The 14,791-nt window shown below is 44.4% G+C and overlaps 1 protein-coding gene and 1 long non-coding RNA gene across 5 annotated transcripts in view; one reads left to right on the top strand and one right to left on the bottom strand.

Annotated features, from left to right (window-relative positions):
* CCDC93 (coiled-coil domain containing 93) overlaps positions 1–14,791 on the top strand; it is a 94,300-nt gene that overhangs the window by 70,779 nt on the left and 8,730 nt on the right. For all 4 annotated transcript variants that reach the window (XM_030916365.1, XM_030916364.1, XM_010362162.2 and 1 more), the window contains 6 exons: positions 552–614; positions 3,462–3,570; positions 5,628–5,710; positions 7,838–7,875; positions 9,273–9,357; positions 13,707–13,820. In XM_030916365.1, the coding sequence (XP_030772225.1) occupies positions 552–614; positions 3,462–3,570; positions 5,628–5,710; positions 7,838–7,875; positions 9,273–9,357; positions 13,707–13,820 (492 nt within the window). The remainder of the gene's footprint in view (positions 1–551; positions 615–3,461; positions 3,571–5,627; positions 5,711–7,837; positions 7,876–9,272; positions 9,358–13,706; positions 13,821–14,791) is intronic.
* On the bottom strand, positions 525–13,711 carry LOC104661508. Its single transcript, XR_004053169.1, has 4 exons — positions 13,568–13,711; positions 13,172–13,442; positions 7,986–8,062; positions 525–3,274 (listed from the first exon to the last, which is right to left on the bottom strand). It is a non-coding gene; the product is annotated as an uncharacterized LOC104661508 (long non-coding RNA).

The following is a 14,791-nucleotide window of genomic DNA, read 5'->3' as shown; positions in this document are numbered from 1 at the left end:
ACTTCCTCTGAGACGACAAACCAGCCATGTCTCTTACCTTGCTGGTTTCAATGAGGGACTAGTTTCTTTCTATTTTCTGTATCAATGCTGTCCAAGATAATTTTTCCCAGTGATGGAAATGTTCTGTTCTGCACTGTCCACTGTGGCTAGTGGCTATCACATTGGATGACACAGCTCTAAGTAGAAACATAGAAAACTGACGTCATCTCCAAACACAGGCATAGAACAACACATTCTTCAACTAATGGTTTGTCTCTACATCATCATCGGTTTTTGCAGGGGAAGGGCATATACGTTTGGAGGTTACTTCACTTAAGAATACTGGATTTGTCCTGGGTCCCAGAAGGAAGAGTTGTTATAACATGATATGAGAGGGTATCAAGGGTCTCAAATGAGATAGGACCCAGACAGTAAATTTGGGCATTTAAGAAGAGAAATTTAAGGCCTTGGGATGGGGGAGATATGATAAAAACATATTCAACTTTTAAAGACTCCATTAAAGAGTGAAAGTTTTCTATTCCCAGATAATTACAGCCTTTTCCAATTTTTAGGACGACCTAGACAGGCGGTATAATATGGAGAAAGAGAAACTTTACAAGATACGTTTACTACAGGTAAGTAAAAGAAGGCCAGAAATATGCATAAATTCTTCTAACTAGGTTTAGATGTCCTATGACATAACTAGAAAGTCTCAATGTCTAAGAATTAGAAAAGATGAGTAATGAGGCTGCTGTTCACCAGTCTTCTTACTATCTGGAGTGTAACTCAGTAATTTAAGATGTTGGTATTAACATCTCACCTTGGTATGTTACTTTCATAACCACTCCTTTGAGTTAATCCTTACCCCAGGTGGAGAGTGGATATTACATCCCATTTTCTTTATGAAGAAATTGACTTTCCCACAGTCAAGCAGCTGGTAGGTGCCAGAGTCTGGATTCCAGTTCCCCAGTACTCATCAAGTACTAAACAAGAATTGTGCTACTGTTCCTCTGAAATTAAGTGCCATTTCAGCTGGGTTTTTTTGTTGTTGCTGTTTGTTTGTTTGGATAACCAGTGGTTTGTGAGAGTGACATCAAATATGGGGGAGATAGGTTTCAAAGTTAGCTCTAAAGTTTAATTCATACAGAGTGAAAATTACATTTAAAATCCCCTACGTTGCTGGGATCTGGCTCATGGAAGCTCAAAAGCCAGAAGTTCCTTCTGTCACACTTTGGTTCAAGCCAACCTTCTGTTCTCTGGGAGGGAAAGGCCGAGCTCTGGTAGGAATGGCCAAAGGGCTGCAGAGACTAGTGAGATCCCCTTTCCCAGCTCTCTGGCACCTACTTACTTTGCTGAGCTGAGATGGCTAAATTTGGGTGAGTCAAATTTGTCCTTGTTACAGTCCCTAGTAATCTTTAAAGAGGCATAGAATTAAATAAAATCGGGACAGTACAGCTGCATATTTGGAAACTTTTTGACTGAGTGCTTTGTATGTATTCAGCATTGCATCAGGTCCCAGAACTAATAGGATGACCCATCTCCTGGAAATGCTGGCTATTTGAGAACCAAGACATGTCTATATATACATCAAGTTCAAGGGAGTTTATGTGCAAATTGTTTATTAAGGGCAGCTTCAGACCGGCCAGAAGAAACCTTCAGTAAAGCCAGTAGCTTGCTGAGGGCAAGGGCCTGAGTTAGGCAGTGGCTGTAGAATGCATGGAAATGAACTGATGGGACAGATTGCAGGGCTGTAGCTAATGGAACTTAGTATCAATTGAGATAAAAAGAGGAGTCAAGGATGATGCTGGAATTTCTAACACAAGGGTGGATAATATTTGTGTTATTCATAGAGAAGAAGCATAAAAGAGAAGGAATGGACTAGGGTTAAGGGTGAGAGGAGGAGTATAAATAGGAGTGTTAATGAGATCTGTTTGGGGCTTTTCAAAGTTGGGGTATTCAACCACATTGAAATGTCCAAGGAGTACTTGGTTGTCAGATCTGACTCCCAGAATAGTGTGGGCTGGAGATTTGGGTATCTGCAATGTTGATGAGGACTGGGGCTGTGGAATGTGGAAGAGGTCCTGAGACTACACCCTGGTGAGCGCATGTGACGACAGGCAGAGCAAAAGGAGGGATCTCCAGTGAGGATGCGCCTGAGCAGCCAGAAGGGAAAACAAGTGCATGAGGCTCATGGGAGCCGAGCAGAGAGCTCAGCTGAGAGGTGGGGAAGTGCCACTAGAAATCAAGAAGGCTAGGAGCTGAGAATTGTCCATTAGGTGTGTCCCTGAGAAGGTGTGCAGTGACTTTGGCAAAAGCAGTTCAGTGGGGCACTGGGGAGAGCCCAGTCGCAGTGGGTTGAAGGTGGACAGAGGCTCCCATATGCGTGGCTCTCAGTACATTTCTCTTCCCTATAACAGGGAAGAGAGAGACTGGTAGCTGAAAGGTGATGGCGATTAAAGAAGGGCTTTTTAAGAAGCGAGGACGTAGGAATGTATTTAATGCTGATGAGAAGGGTCAGTAGCTAGAGAAAAGTTACAGATGCAGTAAAAGACTGAAGAGTTGTGTCTTAAGACTCCTGAAAGAAAACCAGGAGTGAGTGCCTGAGCACCCATGGGGAGCATCGCCTTGGCCTAAGGGAGAAATACATCCTTCCCTCTCCCTAGAGCTGCAGAGACCCAGTTTTGGATTAGGTCACCAGACATGAATATGAGTTTCCCACCAGGAGTCTCCTATTTACCAGTGAATTAGAGATTCACATCTGCTGCTGCAGGTGAAGCAGGCAGGAGAGTGGGAGGATGTGGTGGACAGAGGGATGCAGGCACAGAAGAAAGGCGGCACTCAGAGCCTACTTGGTCCAGAGTCTACACATGTTCAGTGGGAGCCATGCACAAATGAGTGGCTTGTTCCCCCTGCAGCTGCCCTTGCACCATGCTACACCACACAGCAGTGCCATGCCTCCCAGACCCAGTCAGTAGGGCAGTTTCCTGAGTCCGTGGAAGGGAGAAAATGCTGGAAAGTATTTGAGGAGTAGGTTGTAGGAGGTTTTCAACCAGGATGAGGAATTTGGGTTGTATCTGGAGGCAGCAAGGTGGCATAGCTTCCCATCATCTGAAGCATTCCTGTTGTTGCCTCTCCCCACCTGGCAGTGGTGGAGCTGGCTACTCTAGACTCCTTGGGGCCTGGTGGGCTAGCTGCAGGCTCTGTCCGTAGAAGCCCTTTCCATTCAGTGTCTTCCCTCCTGGTCCATTTATTTGGTGCCTTCTGTGGTTCAGTTCACAGTCGCCTCCTCCCACACCTAGGAAAGTGGGAAAGTCAATCCGAATCTGAGATGGGGACCTTTATGCTGATGACAGAAGTTTGTGCCTACATTGTAGGGCTTGTGGTTGGGCTCAGGTCGGGGTGCAGGCAGTATTTTGGCTCCCTAGAGAACATGTAAGGCCTTTTACCAAATAGTACTGTCTCTGCTTCCCTTTTGCATTTAGGCTCGAAGAAATCGAGAAATAGCGATTTTGCACCGCAAGATTGATGAAGTCCCTAGCCGTGCCGAGCTGATACAGTATCAGAAGAGATTTATTGAACTCTACCGCCAGAGTAGGTGCATCGACCACAGACAAGCTCTCCAGGCTGGGGAGGGACAGGCGAGGGGTCTGTTCCACTTTAGCATGGGGGAGCATGCACCAGAGCACAGTCCACAAAGGCCACCACCAGAAAGCTCTGTTTCATCAACAGGCCTACTTGGCAGTCCCGGGAGCAGCACTGTGGTGCTCTCACTGCCCTCTCCATGGACAGATGGTTGAACCAGTTGAGCTCTTAGAATAAAGCTTCAAAGCAGCCCTCATCCTCGTCAGCCACATAGCCTTCCCCTGAGCTCCTGCACCACTTTCCAACTTCACACGGAACATCGTGACCCTGGTGTTTAGAGATCAGCCCTCACTCATTGTTCTCTACAGACTTTCTTGCTGATGTGGTCCTTAACCCTTAACAGCATCATATTCACCGAGTAACCCAGGACCATGTCCCCTCAGCCTGAATAAGAGACCATGTCTCATCAGGCTCAGAATGGCCCTCAAGGCTACCATTGCCTTTCTCTTCCTAACACTCCTGCCACATCTGCTCTTGCATCATATCTCAGCTAAATGACCATTAGCTGCAGTGCCTCCAAGTCCCCTAGCCACACATCTGATTCTGTCACTTCTCTCTCTGCTAACAAATCTTCAGGAACTCCTCAGGCCTTACTGAACAGAGCCTCTTTCTTTACCATGTCTGGGTTCCTCCCCAGTCTGAGTGGCCTGCCTGGAGGCCCCTTTCCTGATCTGAACCCTCACTCTGGCCTTGCCAGTACACACACTGCCTCTGAGCAAACCATAAGCTTTGACATCTTAGCCTTGACTCCCCCTGTTCCTGGTGCCTGGATCCCTTCTCTTCTGTCAGGCTAAATTCTTCAATACCCAACTCAGATCCTGTAAACCTATTCTAGGGTCCTCACCCCAGGCAAGAACTGATCACCTCTTCTCCATGCTCCTACTCTTGTATGTCCCCATGATACCTCAAACTCAACAGGTACAAAACTGAATTCAGCCCCCCCACCCCATATTCCTCTTAGGCACACTGGACCCGTCTTACTTCTCTGACTCAAGCTGCTTGCCAGTTCTGTCTGTGTCTTCTGGACTGCTGCTGTAGCCACCTTCCTTTGCTGCCCAGAGTCTAATTAGATCTTTTTCAACATATATTTTATCATTCTACTCTAAAAGCTTTAATACTTAATAGCTCCCTGCAACTTCTTGGGTAATCTTCAGAATCCTAAATATACTGTACTAAGTCCTGCATCGTCTTGGCCCACTTCACCTAGCTTCACCCCTTTTGCACATCTGCATCTTGGCCTGTGAGCTGGTACCGGAGTCCAGAGTGCCATTATCCTACAGTTCCCACCTGGTATTTCAAAATCCACCTAAGATTTTGCCTTGAGGCCTTGGTCTTTCTGGCATCCTTCCTGGTAGAGCACTGGCTCTATTGGAGGAGTTCAGAACATGCTTCCTTCACGGGCCTGGCCCCACCAGGCTGGGGTTTCATCCAGTCCTCACACTGGACTCAGATGATCAGAGGCAGGGATCAGCAGTGACAGTTTTCAGCAGAAAGTAGTTTCTGCTTTAAGTTAAATCTTTCCCTTTACTTTTCTACTCCTACTTGTTTCAAAGTTTTTAGTAATAATAATACCTGCATCTATTTATTTCACAGAACAAATTTCACATAGGTTAAAATCATCTGATAAAGACATGTTTACACTAAGGACATTTTCAAGCAGTTACATCAAAATACTTGTATCATAAATTATTATCAAATATCTACAACCCCCACCTAGTTCTTTAGCTGGATGAGGTAAGGGTGGCTGGTTCATTTGTGGGAGTAATTTTCAACTTTGGGTACTCACTGTCACCACCCGGGTCCCACCTTCAGACGTTCTCCTTTCATTGGTCCTGAGACTTGTTAAAAGCTTCCCAGGAGATTCTGTTTGCGCACTGTGGGGTTTCTGCAGAGTGAGCTCCCAGGCCTGACAAAGCTGTCCTGGCAGTGCATACATGGGGGAGAGGGGCAGGTAGGGTGTTCTGATACCTGTTCTTACTCATGTGCTGATTGCTTTACCTTTACAGTTTCAGCAGTGCACAAAGAAACCAAGCAGTTCTTCACTTTGTATAATACCCTGGACGATAAAAAGGTTTATTTGGAAAAAGAGGTAAGAACATTTATGAAAAGAAAATGGCTAAGCAGCTAACAGTGCAGTTGACTCCAGGAAGTCAAGTGAACTTGATGTCTGGGACAGATATGTTCAGCATTAGCAGAAAGAGTGTCTATTTTATATGCTAAGTGCTGGCATACCCAGTCAGAAAGTACAAGATTCCTTGGGAGCCCAGACTGTCTGCTGTGAAGTGAGACTGGTGGACAGCCATTCTAGAGTGCTGTGGGGGAAATGCCATTGTTAAAAGGAACACAATGGAAACTCTGGAGTTGGTGAAACTAGTTTGAGTTTTAAAGGAAGGGAGGAACCAGCTGAATGGGGGTGGTGGGTTTGTTATAGTTTACAGGGAGAAAATACCTGTTTAATAATCAGTGGCCGACATAGGCGTGAACTAAAAGGTTTGTAAAATTGAAAGTAGGGGTGAAAGGGTCACTGTCACTTCCTTCATCTTTCTAATGCTTAAAAACTCAGGTTAAATTAATGGCTCAGGGCTTTCCCAAGTTGATGGCAAACGGCACAGTATGCAGATATCTCTTAATTTAAAAAAGAACAGTCCTGGTCTTCACCATGGCAGCAGGTGTCCTGAAGAGAACACGGGCTTTGGCGTCAGTCAGATTTGGGTTTATCTGGGTTTTAGTATGGCCTCATTTTTCTCACCTGTAAAATGGGGATGACACCTGATTGCATTGATGATGATTATAATGAGGACAGAATGAGAAAATGTAAAGTTCCGTACACATGATGGATTCTCAGTACATATTTGTTCCTACCCTCCCCCTCACCTTGAGGTTGACAGAATGTGTTTTCATTTTATCGCCTTGTAGCCTACACTAATTACCACTTTAATAAGGATAATATTACAAATGTATCTTTTACCTGAACCCAAATTGAAGCATCTATAATTACTGTCACCTTTACTGCCTGCTGTCAGACAAACCAGGTAGATCTCTGTCATCCTAGAGGGCACTCCTTGAGAAGTTGTTTTGTTTTTTTCTGTATTCAGGGCCTTACACAGTGGTAGGCATATAACAGACATCTGATAAACGTTTGAATAGATGAATGCATTTTATGGGATTTGCATCAGACCTGGGGAATAGCTGTGCCCCACATCCTGGCCTTGAGGCCCTCCTACCTGGCAAAGGAAAGATTTGCCAACCCTGACTTAGGGATAGGCCAGCCCCTTCCTAAAGGCCTTAAATCCCATTGAGCTTCCTTCATCAGCAGTGTTTAATGTTGTTCCACTGTTTAAAAACTGGGCATTTTGTGAGGCAGAGTGGAGAGCTGGGCTTTTTAATTCTAAGCCATGTTACCAGTTTAGAATGTTACATTTGAATAAATGTGGTATTTTATTTTCAATGGATTTATGCCTGTGATATTTGAACTTTAAAACCTTCCTGTGGAGTAGTAAGGACAAGAAATAGTCTACATTGCAGACTGTGAACCTAAAGTTCACACGTGGTATTTACTTAGTTCTGAGCTCCCAAGTTGAGTAGTTTTATGGCCAGAAAGATGACCCAGGTTTCCTTACTCCTGCCTCGGAGCCCTTCCAAGGACCATATCATTGGGGCAGATAAGAGAATTTGCTGTGGGGCTAAGGCAGTGTCCACCGGGACTTGAAGAGAGCATCCCCTCGGAGGCACTCAGCCACCCAGCAGCTTAGCTTGCTGCATTGGCAAGAAGATTCTGTGGGAAGGAATAGAGTGTAAATGACTCTCACTCTCCATACTCTGACTCCCTTAAGCTGTTATTCTTGAAAATAAAGTGCAGTGTTTGGCAAGATAGAAAGGACTGTGGTGGCAGCTTGCCTAGAGAGCCCTAATGTTAGCTTAGTGTCCTCTCAGCTGGGATCCAGGTCCCTTCAAAGCACCCTCTCCCTGCATTCCTGTGGGAATGCCCTGTAGGAAGAGGGCATTTTCTGTGAGAAGAAGGTGGGTTCCCTGAGGAAAACTGTGAGACAGAACATGTGGCTCATTTTTTTTTTCATATGTTACTTTAACCTTCATAAGCAAGGCTTGTGTTCCTTGCAGAAGCAGTATCTGGAGACAGGCAAGCTTGCAGCAGTTGCAGTAGTGTGGAAATCTTTTTGCCTGCCTTATAATTTCATGTGTTTTTTTACTTCCCCAGATTAGTCTACTGAACTCAATTCATGAGAACTTCTCACAGTAAGTACTGTCAGTCCTCCTTCCCACTAATACCCTGCCACCCTGCACTTTGAATTCAGCCCACTCTACACTGCTATACTGTGCTTCACCAAGGCACATGCAAGACTTACCGCTGGGTGTGTGATTCTTACTCTTTTAGCCCTTCTGCTAGGTATCTTGTTTACACTCTCCTTGAGTACCTGCAAAACTATAATGATAGTAGAGTGAAGGAAGAGCTTAGGAAAAAAGTTAACTTTACAATAATTTGACTGTGCCTACCTACTAAAATCTCTCTGTATATTGTCAAATTAATATTTGTTAATGAACACATAGAGATGCTTTAAAATTTACATAATGGAATTTATATAATTTTTTAGATTTTTGAAATCTCATGGTAGATTTTTTTGGTTAATGTATACATTGTTCTCTAAAAACTAGATGTCAAGGCCCACCTGTTCCCAAATCAAGCAGCCCTCAAGCATGTCCATTTGCCCACCCACCATCCAGCAGCCCCAGGACTTGCTCCTTGGAGAGCATGCTTCCCTTCTCTCTGGCATAAATCTCTGCTGTCCTCTGGCAGGTGACAGGGGACACATTGAGACTGAGATCTTAATGAGCTACAGGTTCTAGATTTTAAGCTTCTTTTCTAAAAAAAAAAACAAAAAACGGAAGCCCACAGCTTCCTAATAAGATTCAGATTCACTGTGTAAAATACCTTTTGACATTTGTAAAAATGCCATTTTCATCTTTCCCAATGATTGAGAGAGCCTGTGGTTTGAGTGTCTTGTGAAGAGTTCTGCTCCGTCAGCCCATTTCAGGATAATTCTCAGTGCATGCATGCGGTGGGGTGTGTGTGTTTGTGTGTTTATGTTCTGATCCTCCTGATGTCCTTCCCTCTGCAGAGTTGGAGGTGAAGAAGAATGTTTTAGGACATCAGGGAATCTACTTGTTTAGCTGCTGCTTCTAGAAATAGGACCAGATTTCTCAGACCTGGTTTTAGGAAATCTCAGAATATGTCTACCAATTTCAAGTATCTGCCAATCCTCAAATTTTTTTATAAACCAAGTGAAATTCATTACTTAAGCAGTACATGCCATATTTCAAATAAATAATGTTTTTGTTAATTTTAGTCACATTTTACTTTAGGAAAATACATATTAGTTATGAAAGTTACAGGGAAAGTATGACAAAAAGATTAATATGCAATTATAAGACCAGGCTAATTTCCATGCCTTCTCAGAGGTTTAGCATCCTTAATTGCCTGGGATTGCAAGGGCCCCCATGGCTCCACTGTGCATTGCAAAGGCCTGATTGCCTCTCCCAAGAGGTATAATCTGGATACAGAGCTGACTGCTTGGCATTTCCCCCTACCTCAGAGTCCTGTGTCCCTGTCATAACTCTGCTGGTTTTTCTTTCAGAGCCATGGCCTCCCCTGCTGCCCGGGACCAGTTTTTACGTCAGATGGAACAGATTGTGGAAGGAATTAAGCAAAGTAGAATGAAGGTCAGATGGCTTCTTTTCCGTAATGTAGCCCAGGTTTTATAGTGGTGACAGGGAAAGTCCTGGGAAGAACAGGTCTCTTCTGGTAGCTGGGGAGTGTGCCCTCAATCCTGAAAAGACACATTTCTACAGAGGGATTCCCAGCATGCGTCTTACTCTGTAGTGGGCAGGGCCTGTGCCATGAGCTGCCTACACCCAGGCGTTCAAAAGTTGCTGTTAGCAGCTCCCATGTATTGAACACCTACTGTGTACCAAGCATTGTGCTGACATTCCTGAAAGACCTCTGAAGTGAACAGTATCACACCCATTTTACAGATGAAGAGACCACCTTTCACCAGCAGGCTTCTGCTCTTGACTAGATTCGCTTCCTCGGGGAATCTGTGGTACCTGACATTCTGCCACAAGAGATTCATTCCTTAGGAATCTTAAGATCTTGAGAGCATTTTAGTTTTCAGGAACCCCCCTCTAAAAAAGAGAAATCATTGCTGAACTGAGTTCTGTCAAACTGAGAGGAAATTGAGCCTCAGAAGTCTGAAGAGAACAGAGAGGTACCACTCAGGGTACAGCATGGGATTTTCCTACAGAGACAGCTGCAGTTTCCTACCACCATTCTCAGATGAATCCTAACTAGTACTTCCAAATATCTCTTGCTTATGGTCCTGTTTTAAAAATGTATCACACCAGAGTGGTTCTCCGACATGGCGGTAAAATCTTCCGGGGATGTCGGGTTTCTCCTCTTATGATCTTGGGGCAAAGGGCTCCAGTGAGTGATGCCAGAATATAAACACATGAAAAAGAGAATTGTCCATAGGTCCTGTCATCATAAAAAAACCCTGTTACAGAAGACAAACATTCAAGTTGCCTGTAATCTCATCTCACAAGAGATGAGCTAAGGGCAGAAGTGTTCCATGTCCCTTTCCCTGTAGAAAAAGACCATTAATCCCTCTGTGAATGACTTCAATAAAACAATGTCAAAGGAGGAGAAAAAAAGTATCACTAGTAACAAGCACTATTTCTGGGACTATTCAGCCATCAGAATTAGAATGACATAAGTCAGTGCTTGCCTGTATATGCACACTCACCCAAGCCAGGATAGGCTGTCTTGCAGAGAGCGAATGCAGTCCCCTCTCAGTGACCTGGGATGTGAATAGGTGGAAGACAGAGAACCTGGCTGACCAAAAGCCTGTGACAGCCCAGGTGTCAGTGTGTTAGACACTTCCTCCATTCTATTGCTCCTCAGGAAGCCGCTCTGGTTCATAGTCAAGAAGAACAGGAATTCATGGGTTCTTTCCTTTGGCTTCCGCTTCCTGTTTACAGAGAGCAGTGTAAACAGGAAGCGGAAGCCAAAGGAAAGAACCCCATGAATTCCTGTTGCTGACTATGAGCCAGAGCAGAGGAAGAAATGGGCCTCACCCCTTCACTCTCTTCACTTTCCCCCAGGCTTCATGCTCTTGGCCCCTCAGTGCTGACCAGTGTGGAAACCAGGTGTTGCTGTATCTGTCTCTCCCCTCTGTGGTGGGTGCCAAATGGGTCAATGGCACCCAGGGCAGAGTGGGCTCTCTTTCTCTGGTCTGCATCCCCAGTGGCTGATGTAGCACCTAACCCATGGTTAGGCCCTCAAGGACTATTTGTTGAATGGGTGAATTCTTTCAATGGAGTCAAAGAGCAGTTGTCAAAGAGGGTTCCAGATACACTTTGAATGTTGAATGTTGATTGACACTCTGGATGGAACAGCACTCACTTGCATGGATGTGTTTTATTGTGTTTGTTTGTTTGTTTTAAATGTAGCTTTCCCTGTAACAGTGCCATAATGGGTCCTGCTCTCATAGATGTGGCAGGGGAGTCTGTGTCCTCTCAAGCACAAGTTTCTCAGAACCAGCAGGTTCAGAGTGTTACATAGCAGACCAGCATTGGTTAACAATGATTGAATAGGTGTTTATGCCCCGTCTAAGGGTTTCTGAGTAAAGAAGAGGTCACATATCAGTCAGCATTTTGACCTCACTCAGAGGAGGTAAGGTGTCTAGATCTCTGTAATACTGTGAGCAAGTGCTTGGCACAAGCACTTCACAGACCTAGGGTGTGAATAGGTGATAAGTAGGGAATAACAAAGTAGGTAAGGGGACACTGAGAAGAGTGTGCAAATGAAGCTTAGATCAAAGATTCAACTCCTGCTTCTCAGAGTGAGTTGGCATCCTAGGATGTGAAATGTTAAGAAGAAAAACTGTCTTTGTTGAGCAGCTACTATGGACCAGATGATGGATCATTCACTTAACATTTAATGTCATAAGCTTCTCATAACAAAACTGGTGATCTGGGTGATATTCTTATTTTAGCTAAAGGACCTGGCATTCAAAAAAGTTAAATTAGCTGTCCAAGGATACACAGTGAGTGGCAGAACTAGAATTGGAACCCAGCCTTTCTGGCCTCAAGCTCATATTATTTCTAGGTTGCCACAGTAACTCCCACAGTGGATCCTGGATAAATTCATAATTCAAATGGATTGCTACCTCACTAGGACATAATCAGTTATGGTGAAGTGTTTTGCTAAAGTACAGAGCAGAGAGGAAAGTCCTGAGATAAGAGCTGCTGGCTGTCCTAATAAGAGAGAGGGACCCAGCTGTGAGGTCCTATCCAGCACAGCGGAAAAGGTGTCTGCTGCTTTGAGAGTTGGAGCCCACGAAGGAACAGTAGTGGGAGCTGTGGTGGGCTAGTGTGTCACTGTGACAGGATCGTGAGTGGGTGTGAGAGACCCATGGAGGCAGCATTAGGGGTTCTGTCAGCAGGGATCAGGACTTGCTGCTGAGCCAGGGCTCCAAGTGTAGTAGGACACCAGTCAAGGACCCCAGAGGGGACTGCCCACTCTGGGAGACCTGGGCACAAGAGGGCACCAAACTGGAGACGTAGTATGGGTGTGCACCAGGCATCCATATGCAGACCTATGGAAAGAGCAGGGCACAGGGTCTTGGGACTCAGGAACTGGATGCAAGGTCAGGATTTGACCAGGCAAATCAGTCCCCATATGTGATGGGTCTTTCTCTGAATAGCATTGGGGTAGGCCTTGGGGACACCAAGTTACATTTGTCCTATGCAGTCAACAGAGGCCTATAGTGTGGAGGGAACTACTGAGTAAAATGCAGCCAGTTTACCTGTAGCTTGTGTTTACCAAATCCTTTCCAAAGTGTAACACAGAAATCACGGTCAGGCATCAGCAAAGCCATGGCAAAGCATCTCTCAGAATGTGATTCAACAAGCTTTTGAGCACCAGCCATGAGTCAGGCACCCGGTCAGTACCGTAACTCTTTCTGCCCTCATTTCCTGGCTGATGCTCTGGGTTTACCTTCTGGACATATAGCACATAGCATTGCCAGCCTTGCTCTAGTGTCCTCGGCCTCCCTGAGCTTCCAGGCTGAGGAGGCCATGCACCCACCCTCCTCTCCATCACCTCCGCCCATGTCATTTTCCTCACAGGACTGATCAGTGGTGGGAATATTTTGTGTGTCTGTTTGTCGGGGTGCTTGCTTAATGTGAATCTCTACTAGAATGTACGCTCTGTGGGAGCAGTGACTTTGCCATGTTCACCACTACGTGTAGCTACTCAGTAGATTCTAAGTCAATATTTGTTGAATGAATAAGCTTTTGGGTACCTTAGAAAAGTCTCTTTAAATCAAAGCCTCGCATCTATTTATGATCTAAATCCTGAAAATATCCTAAATGGTCTACCAGTAGAAAGATGGGTAAGTTAGCAATCAGCAGGAACATTGTGTTGTTTTTAAAATGATAATTTGTAGAAAGTTTGTATTGACATGGAAATACTTACATTAAATCAAAAGAGGATACACAGTTTTATTATATGAGCACAGTTATTTGAATCAGGGTTTCTCAGCCTCAGCACAGTTAACATTTTGGGCCAGATAATCCTTTGCTGTGGGGTGTCCTGTGCACTGTAGGATGTTTAGTAGCATTGCTGGCCTCTACCCAGTGATACCAGTAGCACCCACTCCTCACAGTTGTGACAATCAAAACTGTCTCCAGACACTGCCAGGTGGGGAGTGGGGGGTCAAAATAGCTCCCAGTTGAGAATCACCAACCTGTCCATTGTGAAATTGTAGTGAGAGAAAAAAAAAAAATGGAAACAGTTAATACTCAGAGATAGAAAAATTGCTGAATAAATTGTAGAGCCTCCATGTAATATCATGCAAATAAATTAACCAACCTCAAAAATTATGTATTGAAGCTTCCTTTACTGGGAGGAAATCCATGAAACTGTTAACAACTGTTGCCTTGTGGATGTTGCCAGCAGCCCTTGGGCAGAACGTGTCTTTTCATCACCATTTCCCACAATGTTTCAACAGATGGAAAAGAAAAAGCAAGAGAACAAAATGAGAAGAGACCAGTTGAACGACCAGTACTTGGAGCTGTTAGAAAAGCAGAGGCTATACTTTAAGACTGTGAAAGAGTTCAAGGAGGTAAGAGGAAGGCTGGGCAACACATTAAGGCTAACGTGAGATATATGTTCACCTCAAAAGTAGCCACTAAAAAACAGCAGTTTATTTGGTTTTCCTTTGGTCTGTGAAGGAAAATAACAAGACAGAGTGTGATCTGGCAGTGAAGTGTGGCGTCTAGGTAGCTGAAGATTGCGTTTTTCTGTGGCCCATCTTGAGGTCTAATTAAATGTTTCCAGACATCACATCATTAGTTTTCCTAACACTTAGTAAGCACATTAAACTCACAAAATGACTCCATCAGTCCACATCAAGGGCCACCTGGAAACAGCATTTGTTGTGGATTCAGATACAGAATCTCCTCTCCTGCCAATCTTAGGGTAGGGAGGGACCTCAAGAAACTGTGTGGGAAGAGAGAACTTTGAAGTGTCACAGGTTTGAATCCTACATTTACCACTTACCAGCTGTGTACTTTGGTAATGACCTAATTCCTCACAGCCTCAGTTTCCTCATTTGGTGGGTTCCGTTGGGTCAGATGAGAAATTTGAAACATCCAGTACCAGGTCTGTCATCTCCTAACACCCAACACTCAAGTCAATTTTGGTTTTCCCTGTTTTTTCTTCCTGCATTTGGGCAGTTACTCTTCATTGTTCCAGAAAGAAAAGTGCCTGCCCTTAAGAGATTTTCCAAAAAGACTTCATTTTGTCCCTTGCTAGGGTCTCAGCAGCTTTATTTTAAGGAATTCCTTCTCCCTAACCTAAATCCATGTGGTTTCAGTGAGTTTAGACTGCTGAAAATACAGCAGAGTTAAAGGTAGGTTGTATCCTGGTGTTTGGTCTGCAGAATAAAAAATGTAGTCTTCCCATGCTCATAATTTTTTTCTTATTTTAAGACCTTTCTTTCTTCCTTCCTCATCTTTCCCTTCTCTACTACTTTTTTTTTGTGATTTAACTTCTGGAAGCCATATCCCATAGGCATTTCAAAATATCATCTTT

Source organism: Rhinopithecus roxellana, chromosome 14 (genome assembly GCF_007565055.1).
Source record: "Rhinopithecus roxellana isolate Shanxi Qingling chromosome 14, ASM756505v1, whole genome shotgun sequence".
In the NCBI taxonomy this organism is placed as follows: domain Eukaryota; kingdom Metazoa; phylum Chordata; class Mammalia; order Primates; family Cercopithecidae; genus Rhinopithecus; species Rhinopithecus roxellana.
The sequence above is the reverse complement of the archived record's forward strand: the minus strand, read 5'-3'. Positions and strand labels throughout refer to the sequence as shown.